This window comes from Ostrea edulis, chromosome 6 (assembly GCF_947568905.1).
Source record: "Ostrea edulis chromosome 6, xbOstEdul1.1, whole genome shotgun sequence".
In the NCBI taxonomy this organism is placed as follows: domain Eukaryota; kingdom Metazoa; phylum Mollusca; class Bivalvia; order Ostreida; family Ostreidae; genus Ostrea; species Ostrea edulis.
In genome coordinates this window covers 55554916-55573727 of record NC_079169.1, presented here as the reverse complement: position 1 = coordinate 55573727, position 18812 = coordinate 55554916, and the positions used below count along the sequence as shown (strand labels likewise).

The following is an 18812-nucleotide window of genomic DNA, read 5'->3' as shown; positions in this document are numbered from 1 at the left end:
CATATTCATAAAATACTTTCAACATATTTCACATTGAATATAAACCAATTGTAGATCAAGTTTTAATTTTCATAGAATTTACGAGATGAAGAACCACAAATATAGAGTTCTCGCAGTATTTTCCTATTGCCTATGATTATCAGTACATTCTGCAACATCAATTGTGCGTGAAAATTTCTTGTCACAAAAACATCCACTGTGACAATCTAGCAAAAGTCCCAAGTGTCAGACTTTGAATATATACTGATTAACAATCAAGGCTGTCTATAACAATGATTATATGCATTCTGTCTTGAAAGTCACAACAATTTATTCCATATTTGTGCAGCTTTTAGACTTACTGCTGTTACAATACTTTGGAAGATGTGCATGTCCGCTTGTCCATTTCTCCTGCGGGGGTCCTCAAGGACTGTAAACAGGATCAAATTGGTGTAAATTTCTCTTTTGTCGTCCTTGAATATGGCAGTAGGTTCATGAACAAGGTCAAGGGGAAACCTTTCGAGTTCCTCCTGATTTATAAAAAAGTAAGGTTTTAATATGTAGTACATATAGCACAGCATCCAAAAAAGATGCAACATTATCCCACTCTATCAATGATAACCTGCTTTAGAACACAGGCAAACATTATGATTCCTCTGATTTGATTTGAACATATCTTATTGTATAAATATACAAAGGGATTGGTTACAAGTTCTAGCAACTTAGAAAAACCAAGGTCGATGCTTCCTCTTGTTCATGTGCAGGGCTTTCATGAGCATTATCAAACAATATTTAGATCTACATGTTCTATCTAAGACAAACGTTTTTTTGTAAGTTGGATTACGGATCTGTCGACCCTTGATTATCAAACTAATCATAGTTTTGCTTTTGATCAGGTTCAAAATACATTTTCTTTTTTTCGAAATGTGCCATTCTTATCCAGATGTAAACACATGATAAACAGGTAAAAGTTGGCCAGAGACAGCATACCATTCATTTATTATTTGTGTCTGGAACACAATAAAACAACCAAACAAAAATATTAGAGTTACTTCATTTTTGAATTTTATATAGGTGCTTACAATTGTAAATTCTTATTTTCATTTTACTTCAACCAGCCGAAACAATTTTTAATTTTAAGATTCCATAATCCAATTAATAAAAAATTTATATTTATACTTAACATGTAGTCTTTTAACTACGTATTTATCAAAGGCATTCATGTTTATTTACACCTGTAATCTACAGGTTGAGTGTAAGGCTTGTCAGGTGACATTTAAATATTTATTGCACAGGTATCAATGACCATTGTTGGGGTGTAAAAATCTATTGCCATATAAGAGGCTCTTCGTAGTGCAGATAATTTGTACACTACCCCACCCGTTTTTGCCTTACAAGCATATTTGTGATTTCCTACTACAATTCATGCTTTATCACGGAGGATGGAAGACATACTGATAATAATAATGATTGGTTTTTATATAGCGCTTTTCCAGCATATGCTGCTCAAAGCGCTTTAGAATACATTATTACCCCGGCAGACCTTTTATCAATCTAGAACTTTCTCAGCTTCCTGGGAAGCATACAGCCTTTATAATGAAGAAATGTATTTGTATGTAAATAACAAACAAGTAAACTGTACTTTTAGAGTGCTTTGCATCCTAACTTGGATCTACACTACACAAAGATTTGACAAATTGTATCCTCGTGACTCTTGAGAATATTTCAAAATAATTTTCCTACATATACCCATGTTAAATTTTACATCCCCTAGTATGGCCTTGCCCTGGTCCCATGATGAAGTTTGAGATCCATGGTCAATATTGTCTTTAAAATAACAAAAATCGTAAAATGATGCATCTGACCCAATATTCTTTTCAACAATGGACTGAAGAAACTTACCCCGTTACTTTTGTCTAGTATAACCAGTGTCAGTGGTTTCCTCTCTACAATCATCGTACACCTCATGGTCCAGATCCCTGTTGTCCCCTCCATCTGCCGCAGTTTACGCAACCCATCCTCAGCGGACATAGCTCCTATAATGGGGACACTTCAATACTATCCAAGGACTAGTCATGTTCAATTTTCAAGATTTTATTGTGCAAGAAAAATATCTGTATTTGAATTTTTATGATTTCACACAAAATAATATATACAACTTATTTGCCTAAAATAGAAACTATGTCTTTTTCAATGTCAAAGTTTTAACAAGAAAATATCCACTTCCCCAAATGCACATCAATGTTTACTGAGAGATGCATTCAATTTTTTTCTTTAATTTCTTAAATAATATTCTTTGTATAGATAGTTTTTCTAAAATATATAAATTTTTGATGCTAAACAGTGGATGAAAGACACCAAAGGCTGTTCATATTACATCAAAGAAAATTGTAACAGTTATGAATGGAAAGTGAAGATACGTACTGTAATATCTTGAAATAGAAAACTTCAAACTTCATTTAGAGAGAAAAATGGGATTTTAGTAGAAAGTAATCGGGAAATAATTAAAACTCCTGCGTTATTCTACAGATCCACGATCACATGTTAACCCACTGTGCATACGATACCGATATCTGTTTTTCCATTTATGGTTCGAAAACAGGGCAGTCATGATGATGAGTTACTGCATGTAAAAGTTTATATCCCGAAGTGCATGAAAATGTGTGATTGATGCATGATATACTTAGACAAGCGGAAATTGATGATAGAAGTGCAAGGCAGAAAAAGGAATAAAATAATCCTCAAGACATTTATTAAATCCATGTTTCATTATGTATTGAATACATAAGGGGTCTGCAATCAGAATGATCGCTCTATCTCAAAGATATTGAAAACTGCCCTAGTGGTGAAGATGGACTTGAATTTACCTGTCCTGGAGGAGAATGTCGCGAGGTGGTCTAGCTCAAACATCACTGCCTCATCTCTTGTGTCTCTCATGTCGTATCGACCATCAAAGCTATTCCGATCTACAAATAATTAATTCACATAATAATTAATAATCATCAAACCATTGAACTACAAATGTTCTACTTTGTTTCTTATGACAGTGTAAGATACTACTACATAACATTCTTCTAATTTCTTTTTCAATACAACACTGAATCTATCCTCTAATTAAATAAATTACATGCAAAAATGTACACAGAGATCCACATTCAGGTTGTCTATCCACTCTATAAATTCAGGGCTTATAACACACCAGAGAAAACTGACATGAATAGACAGTGGAGGATATGTACATTAATACTTTTGAAATAGAAAACTTTCAAATTTACCTTACTTAGTTAAAAATAATATAGTTTTAGAAGAAAGTAATCTGAAAAAATAATAATTCAAAAACCCTGCTAGACTCGAACCCACAATCTACAAATCAGTAGTCCACATGTTAACCTACTGAGCTACGCAGCTAGACAATCAGATTCAAAGGGAAGATACAAGTAACACTGATATTCAAACTTTCATCCCTGTTTCAAAAAGAAGTCAGCCATTATGACGATGTTATTACTTCCACTAACACTACTTCCCCCATTTAATCATGATGTAAAGCTTTCCTCACAAGTTTAATTTATCTTTTAATGAAGTGCCACGCCAGGCATCCCTAACATAGAATGTAGGTGTACATTGTCGTGTCTTGAAATAACACAAACTTTTCATTTATCCCCAATGTGCACTTCTTAACATCACATATCTATGATTGAGTGGTGTTTTTTTCAAATATAAGAAATATAGCAAGACTCTAACAAATTGGTTTTGACTTTCAAGTTGTGCAGAAGTCCACAAAAATACATTCTTTTGATCATCGATAGTTCAACCTTATGCGTAGAAAGTAATGTATGTTTATCATAAATCATCTGCCAATGGGAAGGGAGAAATGTAACCACAAAGCAGCAAAGGAGACCAATCATCAATTTCTGTTTTAAAAATCAATTTCAAACAATTGTAGGTGGAGTTCTAATAGACATCAGCATGTAGCATGATTAGGGAAGGGATGGATTACTTTGGGTTACTCATCTCAATAATTCACAAGTCACGATCACTATTCTACAATAGAAGGAGTACCTGAACACGCCCAGTCTGATGAAAACCAAGCATTTTCACTGTTTGAAATATTTAAAGCTACATAATAAGTATTACAAAATGACCCAAAAAAAATAATAGGTTCATTTTAGTTGTGATTCTGTGAACTGAACCATGGAGACAAACCCTGTCATGCAGACCAGACCTTTAAAGACTGCATGCCCAAGTCAGTGAGACATGGCCCCCGAGTTTATCCAGGAAACACAAACATCTGATAGAACAAAGCCCAATCAAAGTACCCACATAAACATATCATATTGTATAAAACTTAACTTACATAACTGGGAAACCACACTTTGACAAGTGTAAGGTTGTGAAAAGGTAAACAAGCTGGCAGAAAGAAGCAATATATACCTCTGGTCGTGTCTGTCTCTTTGACTGAACTTGGTCAGGTCAAAAACAATATGGCCCCCCCCCTCCCCCTAACTTTCATCTTGGGCGCATAAAAATGAAGAGGTCTATGTACAGGGCTTTAATGTTTACCCGAGTACATGTATCATGCACATCTTTCTAATAACATACAGCTGGAGTAAACATTTCCTTAAATACACTTGCTACTTTAACATCCTCCTCTCTTTCACCCACCATATCCAACATGAATATCACAATTTTTGGAAAGAGACATGAATAATCTGTCTTTATGGATATTATCATCAATTTAATACAAACGTTACTGTTCATCATCAGTTTCAAAGAAGATTGAAGATAACAATTTTCAAAAGTTTACATACAGGTATATGATTGATGTACATATTGCAATAGCTCATCTGAGTGGCCCACGTCAACAAAAATAGAGCATGAAAGTATGATAGATTTTTGATCTTATCTTACTTTTAAGTTTTATACAAAAATTTCAAATCTTATTTTAACATTTAGTTCAAATTCCACAAAACATGATATGAAATACATAACTTATGCCAAGGTAAAAATTAACTATTCATGCATTCTGACTGCTTTAAATTTTAGATGCTCATATGACAGAAATTTTGAATTACTAGAATGTCTAAAGAAGGTGTTTTACAACATGCACACAGGTGGAAACACTTTGCCGTAGGCTCAATTTAACACAAATATAAACAGCTTGTTTCACATTATGAGATTAAGATAAACCATCTCTCACCTTCATGGCTGTTCCATGTCAAAGAACACACAGAAAAACCCCTCTATTCCCCAATACACTTAAAGCTTTACACTATTTAATATGCTACCAAAAATATTAAGACTTCATGTAGATGATGGGTCAACATGTCTAGTAAACAGATCATTAACCTAACAAGACCAAGGCCTGCAGGTGTCCTTAGTAGCCCCATGGCCACTGTCCCACAAAAAAAACCCACCAAAGCTTGTAAAATTAGAAATCAATTAAGGATCTCCAGCTCTGTAGTCTGGCCACGATGCGAGGCCCCTGTATACACAGCAAAGACATACAAACTCCATACTGACCATTAACTACAACTTCCCTCTACATATACATTTACTTTACCTAGTCCGAGGCCTTTTTATATGACAGTAAACAAAGAGATAGTAATCTATCCATGTACGGAGATCTGATTAAAAAGCTCGCCATAGATATCAATAGTCTTCAATTCTCTTGTGTTAAAGCTTCTATAGAAATTCAAAGTGGGTCTGGGTAAGTTTTCAGTAATTCTCTGACACTAAGAGTACGGACACTTCTGACAGAGATCAGCATCGAACTAGTATCTATCCATTCAATAATGTACACAGGCAAAGCTCACTTCTGACAGAGATCAGCATCGAACTAGTATCTATCCATTCAATAATGTACACAGGCAAAGCTCACTTCTGACAGAGATCAGCATCGAACTAGTATCTGTCCATTCAAAAATGTACACAGGCAAAGCTTCTGTGTAAGTCCTGAATGTCTGTCCAATATCACAGTGCAGGTACCTTAGCCCGAACATGAAACATTGGTACATTGCTACGTATGTCCTGGAGGTTATAAAACTTTTATCGTACTCATACTCAAACTCAGCGATTTTTGTTTTGGGTATAACTCTGAGCAAGCTTTGAAACATACTCAAAAAATCTTGAGCATGTACTCCATTTGATTGTGAGAATGATTTTATGAAAGTTTTATAACCTTCACTTTTGAGTATGTGTACGATTTAGAGAACACAGTTTGAGTCTGAGTATGAGAATGTGCTCAAAAAAGTTTTATAACCTCCAGGCCTGCTGGTATGAAGACTGTGTACGTACTTGTACATGTACAACTTCTGAATACTCTTACCTAAATCAAATCCATTCCTCTGGGATCTGCCAAAGTCATTTCTATCATATGGATCATCTCTGCAAATGAGAACAAAAATTATTTGATGTTTTTCATTTCATTAAAGATTTTTGCAAATTTATACACCAATTACTATGGATATTACAATGGGCTCCATCATACTGGTATAGTTGTCTATTAAGTGTGAAAAAACCCATGGATCAATTGAACAGGATCTGTGAGCACATCGTTACTTACTCTGAGAAATATGAATTAGTTATTGCTAGAATTTGACATCTGCCGTGTAAAATTGACATTCCTCGTAAAAAATGTTTGTGTTTTGGTATTCAAAGACAACAAGAAAATGTAAATGTGACAGAAATGGATCAAATAACAGACGTCTCTGTAACAAGAGTTCAGCAGACATCTTTCAGTGTCAGCACAAGTAAAGAGTTAGAGAAACCTTCAATCCAGAGCAAAAAAGACAATTAAATGGACAAATCCAGAGCAAGAAAGACATATGAATTGACAGCCACCTGTGTCTTTAACACTTCAGAAGAGCCCTTCACCAGCTTTCACCTACCACACCGCTTACCTGGGAGTTGGCAAATCGGAAATGCCAAACACTGAGCCATCATAAACCGAACGCCTAGGACTGTTGAAGTCCATTTCCCTATGGTTACTACTGTAGAAAGTTTTATATCTTTTGAAATATATTGCTATTGATACATCTTGACACATCGGTAATGTGAATCAATGTATATCTATAGTCAAGAATGAGCTTTATCCTAGAACACAGGCAATGTTAAGTCTTTGTTGCTAACTTTTATTATGATACACCAATTTAATGCATTCAAAAGATATTACATCTCAAAAGAATTTTTTCCATGCTATAATTATCACACCCATAGCATGTTCTTGTAAAACAGCCATTAATCAACATGCAGTTCCATGCATCCCAAATTCATGTCAGTTAATTCCCAGAATATCTCTTATTTTACAGCTGTTAGTGGAATAAAAGCCCTTACCTGTGATTATATGGATCTCCAGAACTGAAAAGATACGAAACATAATATCAGCAAGGTGTCAAAAAATAAAACTTAAGCATTGTAAACACTCTCCACTCTCGAATTTCAGGAAAAAATTCCACACTGTGAAATCATTTCAATTTTTTGTGGATTGCTAAAATTTTACAGGTTTGTTGGACATATTCGACTATTCGTAGAACACAAGTACAGTATTTTGTCAAGATTTTATATTTATGTGACACATCTTCAGATTTCTGCATTTCAGAATTTGCAAATTTAATGATAAATATCAATGGATACACAAAACTAAATGTGCTTATGACATATGCAATACTCCCAGAAAAATGCATAATCCTAGTCAACATCTCTAAACATTAACTTGACAAAATAAACTAAAAGTCTACAAACTTGTATCTCAGTTCAGGGTAAAACCTATGGACACATACCAAAACCAATACACCCCCTTGTAGAAGTAACTCTGGCTACCTGAATATATTTGTCATGAAATGAAGCCAGGTAAACCAATTAACATGAGAACTCGGGTTTCCTGAGATATTTATGAAATGTAAGTGATCTAAACCAGGCAATGAGCGCTAAACTGCCTGTACGTATATATATATATATATATATATATATAAAAATATCCTGGGAAGAGCCCATTCACTTGGTGAATCTGATATGGAATTCCACCCCTAATTTTGCCCTCTAGCAATAATCTCATAGATACTCGAGTATCATCTTTGCATTTAACTACTTTAAAGCTCAGTGTCAGTTCAGTCTTTAATTACAATTTGTGTACACACTAAACATACCAGAGTTTTTAATCTAATAGTAATCACATATCATCAACATCCAAGTCTTTAGAACGACAGATTAACCACAAAAAATTGTCCCCTCAGGAATTAGGCACAGCTTGTGTCACAATTAATTATAAGTTTAAAGTCAATTTAAATAAACGAAAGTTCTTAGTATTTAATCTACTTTCAAATGACCAAGGCAAAGTAATTATAAGAATAAGCTGGTGATTTCTACATCAACATACACTGTATACAGTAAAACATGTCAATGTTCTTTAAAAGATTATATACATTGTCTTATATTGATTATTTATATGTATACTTAAAAACAATTAAAAGCAATTTAATTTCTTAATACTTTCTTTAGGGATCCATGCACTTAGCCAAAAAAAAAAAAAAAAAAAAAAAAAAAAACAAACAAAAACTACAATAAAGATTTGTAACTAAAAAATATGTATAGGGATAAACAAATTTAGGTGAACTGAGTGGGCTTGCATGCTGCATAGGTTTCACCTTCAATGTGAAATTTGTCAATTTAAATTGTTATCTCAAGTCAGTCCAGTATTTCTGTAATTCACTATACAGTTTGAAAAAATGCAGTAGTCTTTTCTTCTCAATAACAGACAGACGACACCATGTGATAGAAGTAGTCCAAACTAATAGATCAATATAACCCTTATTTACTGATACTTAAAACTCTCCAATAATCAGTAATTTACATATCAACATGGTGATCCTTTGGTGTTCACTCCCTTAAACAAACACACGTATCACACAAAATCATAATTCTGTGTAATACACCTATCACCCAAGATGTTTAATATTTAGATAACAAAGATGTTTAATATTTAGATAACAAATATGTATGCATAAGGCTATATAGATTACAAAACAGAAAGTGAAAGTCCACATAAATTTTAGTATCATATCTGTTGACTATTTAAGGAGTTGACCGTTTATTTGACCTGAGCATGCAATATGAATAATTATCAGTTGGCCTTAATTTCACAAGAACGGTGTATCTTGTTTGTAGTCTCCCACCCCTGCCGATGGCCATGAGTGGTTTACATTCTCGCCAACTAATTACAATAATGAGAAAATACCTGGCCTCTCTTCTCAATATGAATACCTAAATAGCTGCTTTCTCAGTATAATTAAACTGACAAAACTAAAGATACTCCATTCAATTTCAAATATACTTTTATCACATGATAAGTTTAATGCTATATAAGCACATTTAATAAATCAATAAAACTTTCAAGTGTGATACGATAAATACATTACTCTCGTTTTGACACTTTTTCATTCACATACTACATTTGTATACAGTCAACATTTAAAAATTATATACCTTATAAATCCCTTCAAGAAATATCAACAATCACCTGACAATGGAAAGAAAACAAAAAAGCCTTGCAATTGATTGCTTTTTTCTTTCAGGGAAGGGTCACACATTTTACCAAAGGCTGGATTCAGATTGTCCACTTAAGTGTAAAGTTTTTCAGTCTGGTGTCAAGTTTGGGAAGTTCTGACCCTTCCTTGCATAACTGATACAATTAATCTACACCAAGAGCTTGTATTTCTCCTGTATAACACTTCTCTCTTTCGGGATTAAAAATGAATGGCCAAGTTAACCTTAGGGTGAATGTACACTCTACAAAAAATTAAAACCTATCTGTCCATTTCTTTTCTGGAGACTTGTGTTCACCTGAACTATGAGCTCAACAAGTCAATGTGTGTTTAAATTATCACTGTTTAAATTTTCATTTGCAAAATTTTCCTGTGCCGACATTCATCTTCTACTGCCTTGTATCACCTTCTTTTGACATTTCTGGATAATGTAGGTCAATAGAACATAGATGTAATGTATAAACATACCGGCCTGCACCTGTGTAAAACTTCATCCTTCATTTGTTTGTAAATAATCCTTTCACTAACTGAAGATTGAAACTGCCTCCTAATTTACTAATTTCACTTTCTGCACTCAGCTGCAATGTTTTCAAGAATTCTAAGTTGCAGATTATTACTTCCCAAACCTTCTGAGTACTACGAAAGACTTAGCATTCTTTAAATCCCTTTAAACCAACCATTCACGAACCCTGAGGTGTCACCCTTGGCAAATCAAGCGTGATACCAAACTAGTTTTAAGTTGAACCATTCCGGAAATGCCTCCCATATCATCTTTATCGTTTACATAATAAACTAAACAGGCATGAAACCGAACCTATTTTATGACACAAGTATTTCTAAGGTTACAATAGAAAGAATGACAATTATCCAACGACAAAAAAAGTACTACCCCTGCAATTCATTTCTAAGATTGTTTTCTATTTTTATGGTAATGGTAACTCAGTGATTTTTCATGCGTAGTTTAATTAATGCCTTTCAGATGAAAAGTAATTAATGTCAAAATTAAGAATTACAGTGATCTTTGAAAAAATAACAACCCTGTTCATTCATTAAAATGTTTACATTTCAATTCTTTATCTGTTTATGGTGCAAGTACTAGTACAGAGGTCTGATATAGACCCAGTACTTCATGAAACTCAACCATCTAACTTGTATGCAAAACAACATTAAATCCTCTAGATCATTTTACATAATTTCTATGCTACACCAGGGTTCGACACTAATGCTAGTCCCGTAGTCCGCGGCTAGTAAATCTTGCCCCAGACTATCAGTTAAGAGTAGTCCGGTGGACTTTGTGTAGGTCATGAGAAAAATGGCTTTAATGTGTGATTTTAATTGGACCAAAAAGAAAATAATCTACCTACCTTCTCACTACCTGAATGATGGGACACGTCACCGTAAATCAATAATTTTTTTAAATAAGATAATCTGAACTGTTCACACTTTATTTCTCATTGTCCTTGCAATTTATATACAAACTGCTGTACATTCTCTAGATTTTGTATCAATCAACAGTCACTTATAACTGAAGATTACCTGTTCATAAATTCTTATTAAAGCAAAAAGACACATCTGGTGCTACTAAAAGTCTGCTCAAGTGTCCCATGGAATTACCTACTGTCTATAGGAGTAATAGACACATCACAAGGCACACATTGATGTGTTGCTTTATAGCTTCCCTATAAATAGTGCTGGTGGAAACTGTCACTTACTTTACAGGGTGGAATCCGTTCCGCCCGTAATGATCGTAACCGTTCATTTCCACACCGCTATCACAATGTCACTGCATTCCCCGCACCTACAATACAACAAGGACAGTCATAGAAAACATTGCATCTAATTAAATGCCATTTTTAAAAATCCCTCTATTTTATTTTATCTAGATAAATTTTAATCATTCTTTAAATAAGGTGCCAATTTTTTTTTCATAACGGTTGCTTGAATACTAAATTTCTTCAAACATTATCATTCAAAATTTCATAATTCAAGAATTGCAAAATTGACTTGTAAAGCATTTCTAAAACAATCAGAACTTAACCCCAAAAATCCCATTTGAAAGCTACATATAAAGACAAACCATTTTACCTAACTCAATGGATTTCATACAACCAGGAAGTTTTTCAGCCCACAGATAATTTAATTCCTTCGTATGAAGTTTTTAAACTCCAAATATATAGTTTAAATAGCTAACTACATAACTGAAGTCATATCTTGGTAGGTAGACTTCTGGACGCAAAAAAAATGATCCACGTAACGAAGAGTGATATGGATTTAAGTAAATTAAGAATGTCCTAGATAAACTGAACACCGAAACAAGACACGATGATTTGGTTTTTACAAAGACAAGATGACTTGTTGTGTTGTGAAGAGAATGAATACCCATAGGTTGGCAACTGTTTTATAATACATGACCTTGACCAGGATTGAATATTAGCTGTACTAGTAGAGAAAGCATAATTAGCTCATCAAAAGAGTCACTATCTCATATAAATGTAGTGCATAGTTATGGTCAAATAAACAGACAGGGGTTAAAGACAATATGACACCCATCAACTGACCCAGGAGCAAAAAAATCTTTGTATAAAATGCTGTTGCCATGATGTTCACATACAGTATTGACATTGTGCAATAAGTGATTGTCCAAAGTCGTGTGCATGTAGTATTATGATTATAACTGTAAATTAATACATACATGTACATCAAATAAGATGTGTTTGTGAAATGGCATGGTCCTTAACAGTGAGTTAACTTTGACCATTGGTCATTTGCCTTCACACATGACCTTAATTTACCTGACATATAGCTAAACATATCCCTTAATCTCCCAAATATCCAAACTTTGGGGTTGAAATTACATTTACATCAAAACCTGCCCACACCTACTCCCAGTAGAAAATGCCATTCCCATCCGGACATTGAATCTTTATCAGATGATACATAACTATAATCTTTACAAATTTACTATCTACTGTTTTTCTTGGGTCCACTACCTGTGTGTGTATGTGAGAGTTTTTAAAACCTTTTTTCTATTTTCTGTTTTGTAACATGAAATGATATTTGCTTTTCAATTGAGCTAGCTGTCTTAGAATTACATAATTTGACTTTTCTTTAAAATCAATGGCAGTCAAACAAGAGGCCCATGGGCCACAGTGTTTACCCGAGAAACTTTGCTCGTACAAAGATCTTTCTGGAACATTAATAGTGACTCAACAACAAGCCAGTTCTTGATATATGATTTAAACATAATCATAACAATATCACACATTCCTCACAAATCTGGAATATGGTGGATAATCAAACGAATTTCAGACTGTGAGTAGAGAGTTGAATTTTCTCAATTTCCCCCAATTTTGGATATATCACAATTCCGCATGGACGCCAACCCCCACACAAGCTGTGCACATCACCAGCTGGTCATTCTCATGAAGACCAAAGTACACTTTTAGATGAACTAGACAGTTATTTCATTCTGCATGGACTAATAAAGCTGAATGCTACTGACAGCAGATACACAGCACTGCATTAACATCTAACCAGCCCTGCACTGTTATGGTAACAGCATTTGAATGACTGGTTAAGTACCACTGGCAAGCTCTACCCCATAAGCTGCTTTTTTTTTCTTTTTTTTTTTATACCATTACAATGACGTAAATAGAACATACAGCACAGACGTTGATAAGTTTAACTCTCTGACACTCAAACCTACCCAACTTAGGCCAATTCAACTTAATTGATAGATTATCATCCCTGCCCGCCTCTCAAAAATTGTCCCGCCACAAATTTTTTTATTGTGCGAAACTTGCGATTTCCAGAAGATTTTCATGTCCGACTCCGGTATTTACACTTCTTGTTTACATTTCCAGTATAGGAACGTGAAAAGTCACGTGCAGAAAATAGATTTATACTGTTTTCATAATTTATCGCATTCTTGAACAGATGTAAATCTTGAAGAAGTTAATAGGTATATTTCTGTTAAATCCTTAAATTAAAGCTTAACCTGGAATTAGTGTATGAAAATAGCATAGATTGATATCCATCTGCCATTAAATGATGCGGATCTGTTGGGAAAAAAAACTCATGTCTTTAATATTTTTCTCAGAAAATAAAAATTAAAAAATAAAATCCCCCACCCGACCCATACTTTTTGTTGACCCTGGATGATAATCTAGTAATTAAGTTGAATTGGCCTTATAGAGGATTTTTACTCGGTGGTATTGGATTTGGAGACACGTCTACAGTTGGCCTACCTAGACAAAATGCATAGATTCATCGCATGTTTGCTGGAGAGACTTGGCTTTTTCGTCTGTGCCAGTCAACCACATCCAAGCCTGATACATCATGCAGATACAGGGACCAGCCTAGTAAGTCATCCTCACAACTCATGCCTGAAGTTCCAGTAATTTCTGGAGCCTCTGCTCTGTCGCATGGTGGTTTGTTAATCATCTTTTGCAGAAGACATGAAACTTGAGGTTGAACAACTCAGGAATTCTCAAGACCTGTCAGCCCAAACTTCAAGATGTAATTGTGACACCCAAGGACATCGTGATGAAAAAAAAAATCAGAATGCCCGTGGAATATTCGCTATTTGAGTCCCAATACTAAATGCATCATGAAACTGGTCACAACCGTCACATTGACCAAGTGTGTGCAAGTTAAAATGGTGAACCAACTGTACACAGTACGGCAGCACTAAATGTGCAAAAAAAAAAAAAACACCCAAAAAAACACTAAATCACATGTATTCCTGAGGCAAAATACATATAACATGCTAATTCTTCACTCATTGAAAATGTAAAAGTTCACATAAACTGAATAAACAAGAGGTACTGTGAGCAATGCTCACTAAGAATACCCCCCGCTTACCCCAATCTCCCAAAGGGTGTTGGTAATAGGTATAAACTATCTCTTTTCTGAGTGTAAAAAACAAATGGCATGACAAACCGAACCATATTGCTACTTCGATGTCCAGTGCGCGTGACCTTTGACCTTTTGACCCCAAAATCGATAGGGAACATCTTCATCCCATGGGTAGTCCATATGTATGATATGGTGACTGTAGGTGGAAAGGATAACGCTTTAGAGCCCGGAAACCATATTGCTACTTCGATGTCCAGTGCACTTGACCTTTGACCTTTTGACCCCAAAATCGATAGGGAACATCTTCATCCCATGGGTAGTCCATATGTATGATATGGTGACGGTAGGTGGAAAGGATAATGCTTTAGAGTCCGGAAACCATTGCGTCTACAGACGGACGGACGGACAGACAGACGGACAACCCGATTCCAGTACAACTTGTTGCGGGGGGTATAATAATCACAAACCATATACTGAAAATATGAAATGAAATGAAACAACTTGGACAACAGAGAAATCTTAACTCTAGAGAAGCTAATAGAAGCCATGGACTCAGGTGAGCTAGAAAGTGATATAAGACTGCCCACTCTTTATCTTGAACATTTCTAAATCAACTAGACAAGTGTAATCCACATTGTTGTGCAATTTATCGATAAATCAAATGTTAATATGATATCGACCAGGAAGTTGATAATGATCTTGGGATTCTACTAGCAGACCACTGGGTGCATTACTAATCAGTCCAATTATTCAGGGTTTTAATATCTTCAAAAAATTAAATGATATATAATGCATAACTTTACATAGCAAATGTGTTTAAATGAATGCTTCTCAATAAACTAGTTTACAATTTTCAGGTAAAGACATCATGCTTCAAAGTTCTTTTAAATATTGATTTTAAACTAGTTCATTCCCACTGACTGATACTTCAATGAAAATATAATCACTGTATGCATGTAACAAGCATGTGTTCTTATGATGTCACTGATTACTACACTTAAACTTTGATAAGTTGATTAAAAAACTGTTCATTTTTTGCAAGTACATTCAAACAAAAAGATGAAATATTCAAATCATATTGCTCAAGATTTACTAAGTACTGGTGTTTTCAGCATTAATTTCCATAACATCTGTCCGACACTTTTCTAGACTTGCCTAAATGGTCTAGCGCGCCGGTTACATGCTGCTAGGAGATGTGGTTCTGCAGGTCGTGAGTTCAACCCCAGATAGGGACGGAAGTGGGTATCCAAATAAAGTGAAATTTTCTGTGCTTTATATTAAAAATATTTCTTAGCTTAGGCCAGTTATATTCATTTAAAAGTTAATTGCTAATTTCTGTGCTTTATATATATTTAAGGAATGACTTTAATTCTGGGGCAAGATATACGAGTATAACCTGGTTTGGGTCAGTTTACGCTTTATAATCCGCGATAATATAATTTAATGCAAGAGACAAAGATGCTAACCTTCGTTTATCAAAATGTACATAAACTCGGAAAAATACAAGTCAACTGAGCCGCGCAATGATTTACTTAGCAATAACGACACGAAGTGTCTAGCTGTGAAGGTCACCATCTTTAATCTTAGTTCTACGGAGCCTGAAAGTGAAGTTTGTCATGATAGAAAATATGTGTAGACTATGCATGCACTGCGTATTGCGCTGCCCTTTAGAGATAGAGATCGATTTTGGAGTCACTCATCTCCGACAGATTGAGAAAATAGGGGAAATTGCATTGTTTAGGCCTACCCAAAATGAATCTTCAAATATCAGAAAATGCAACAATTTGCGGCTTTTAACTCTGTGAAAACTTCTACTACATGAAAACTTCCCCTTGTGTGCAATGTTGTCGCTAATACTAAATCAGACACAAGAAAATATGTAAGCAAGTGACAAATCACGATCCACATGTCAATGTGTCTGACTTCATGTGATAAAATGTGATGTATGAATTTTTGGTTGCTTTGTTGAAAGACGGATCAAGCAATGAAACAACCCCCACCTCCTTCCCCAGTGATAAAATAAAATGTATTTCAAAATGAACAGGGTAATGCTTACTTGGCAAATCATTAATTCGAATATAATATCCTTGTTTTAATCTATTATTCGACCATACATATAGAGAAAGATGTTTTACAACAGTGATTTGCGTACAAGTTAATATTCTAATATTCATTCACAACGAGAAAACAACATGTGTATCAAACCGAAGCATCTTATTGTACACGTTGACTTTCTATTCCATAGAAGGCTGAAAACAGTGCTGCGATGTAAATTTAGAGAGAGAGAAAAAAATAGTTCCGGCATCTGGTTGTCAAGGGGGTATGTCCCCATACCAAACCAGGTTATACAAAAATAACTTGCATTCCTCAATTGGAATTTGACCAATCAGAGACAAGGATACAATAAGAATTAAATTATATATATATCTATATATATATATATATATATATATATATATATACATATATATGTGTGTGTATGTGTGTGTCTGTGTGTGAGAGACATCAAAACTTCATTTTCCACACAAAACATATGAGCCCTGTTTGTGCTTACATGTTCAACTTTGGTGAAAAAAGTTTTTACAACAAAAATGTTCCTATTTGTGCTTACCCCTAAATTGATTGATCATTAACCTATGCTGAATGCTTTTGACATAATTTTTTTGAGAAATCTTGGTGTTCTCACCTCCACTCGGAACTTCCCAGCTACATGTAAAGACTAATGTTTGTTTGCAGTTCTATGAGATGCAGGAGCACAAGTTCCACTTTTTAGACAAACATACATGTTTACAAACATGATTTTCTGGGAGCCTGATTTCAAGTAAATACAGAGTGTATCCTATGTGAAAAAGTATATTTCAAATCCGCTTATATTCATAAAAATCTTTATTTCTATAACAAAAATCTGTCAATTTCCATTGATCAAAAATCGTGTCCATGCCCGGACAAATGATAAATCTGTAGATCTGCTTATTTTTGAATGACAAGGATGCTGTTCTCCCACTTCCATGCTTTTATAATTTTTAATCTTTACCATATATATTATATACATATATTAGTTTTCTCTTTACTTGAGAGTGTGTACAATACACGATACTTACATCAATCAATTAGAAACACCTACATAATTGTCCTAAATAACTTGGGTTTGCAAAGTTCTAATTTAAAATGGATATGTCTTCCCCATCACTAAGACACAGGTCTCTTTGAGCAATGTATATAATTACCATCTTTTATAGTGACCGTTAAATCTGCAGGAATCAGCTCTTCACTTTTTTTTTGACATATCAATTTGGAAAATACTACAGAATTTTAAGTACTTGTCTTTTTTCTATCTTCACTCTTCTTAACATTCATTTAACACTTTACTCTACATAAAGTCTTCATAATACACGGCCTACTTCACTAAGAGACCCAAGCTAATCTGCATAATCAATTCCGACTTTGAAGAACACTTTCAAAATCGCTCTTCATAGTTCGCTTTAAAATTGCAATGTCAGAAAAAAGTATTTAAGATGATAGTTTTCCAAAACTTTATCTTTTCATTTCAATGATAAATATAATTAATTTTCAAAATCAAGTAATGTCAGTTCAGTTGCACAAATACAAAGCCAATGTGTGTATCACTCCAGCCTTACCTACTGAACCATCCAACATCTGAATCGGTGCTAGTCACTGGACAAATTCAGGACAATTATTGTAATGTCTGAACCGGTGCTAGTCACCGGACAATTATTTTTATGTCTGAATCGGTGCTAGTCACTTTAGAAATGTTAATGTCCGAAATGGTGCTAGTGGACCATAAATGTTGGGCCTGTACAGCATCCATCAAAAGCAAGTGCGTAGGTGTCCAACTCTGTCCCAAAATATCGTAAATTCTCTTGACAAGTTTTTCAAGAAACTTTACTGAAGACTTTACTTGAGCTCAAGGTAACAATTCATAAACTAATAAATATTCATTCATGAATAGAACATCAAATAATCTTGCTGTGCGTTTTCTGCAGGATCCCGTGGTCTGTACTCTGTGGAATGTGCATGGAACAAATCAATATGGCGAATGTTGGTTTATCATTACATTTATGTCACAATATCTGTACGTTAAGTTGCCATTCATTCTCTCTCCTCTCTCTCTTGTTAATATTTAAAGTAAACAGAATGTCAGATCGGTGAAAGAATGTCACGATTCTCCATTTCTAACGACACAGTGCTGAAACACCTAAACGATTTATTCCATACTAACTCAGCCAAAACAAACCTGGAGTTTAACAGTCTAATATCACAACACAACACCCTAATTAGACCTACAGAACACACATGTCAACAAGAACTATACATGCAACATGGCGTCACAACTAACACCAAAACAAATCGTGCACCTGGGCGAGGTTCGTAAAACGAAAGTAAAATACGCTTATTTTCTTTTTTCATTCTTCTAAA

At 34.5% G+C, this 18812-nt stretch overlaps 1 protein-coding gene across 27 annotated transcripts in view; it reads right to left on the bottom strand.

The window, feature by feature from the left end:
• The window catches only part of LOC125682928 (epidermal growth factor receptor kinase substrate 8-like protein 1), a 57960-nt gene that overhangs the window by 38953 nt on the left and 195 nt on the right, over window positions 1–18812 (bottom strand). For 10 of the 27 annotated variants that reach the window (XM_048923495.2, XM_048923506.2, XM_056140113.1 and 7 more), the window contains exons 2-8: window positions 11231–11316; window positions 7312–7335; window positions 6879–6968; window positions 6305–6363; window positions 2847–2945; window positions 1882–2015; window positions 342–509 (exon numbers count right to left, since the gene is read on the bottom strand). In XM_048923495.2, the coding sequence (XP_048779452.2) occupies window positions 342–509; window positions 1882–2015; window positions 2847–2945; window positions 6305–6363; window positions 6879–6968; window positions 7312–7335; window positions 11231–11277 (621 nt within the window). In that variant the 5' untranslated portion in view covers window positions 11278–11316. Of the gene's footprint in view, window positions 1–341; window positions 510–1881; window positions 2016–2846; window positions 2946–6304; window positions 6364–6878; window positions 6969–7311; window positions 7336–9986; window positions 10231–11230; window positions 11317–11603; window positions 16738–18013; window positions 18749–18812 lie in introns of those variants that run through there. The other 17 variants (XM_056140110.1, XM_056140114.1, XM_048923503.2 and 14 more) reach the window with 9 other exon arrangements.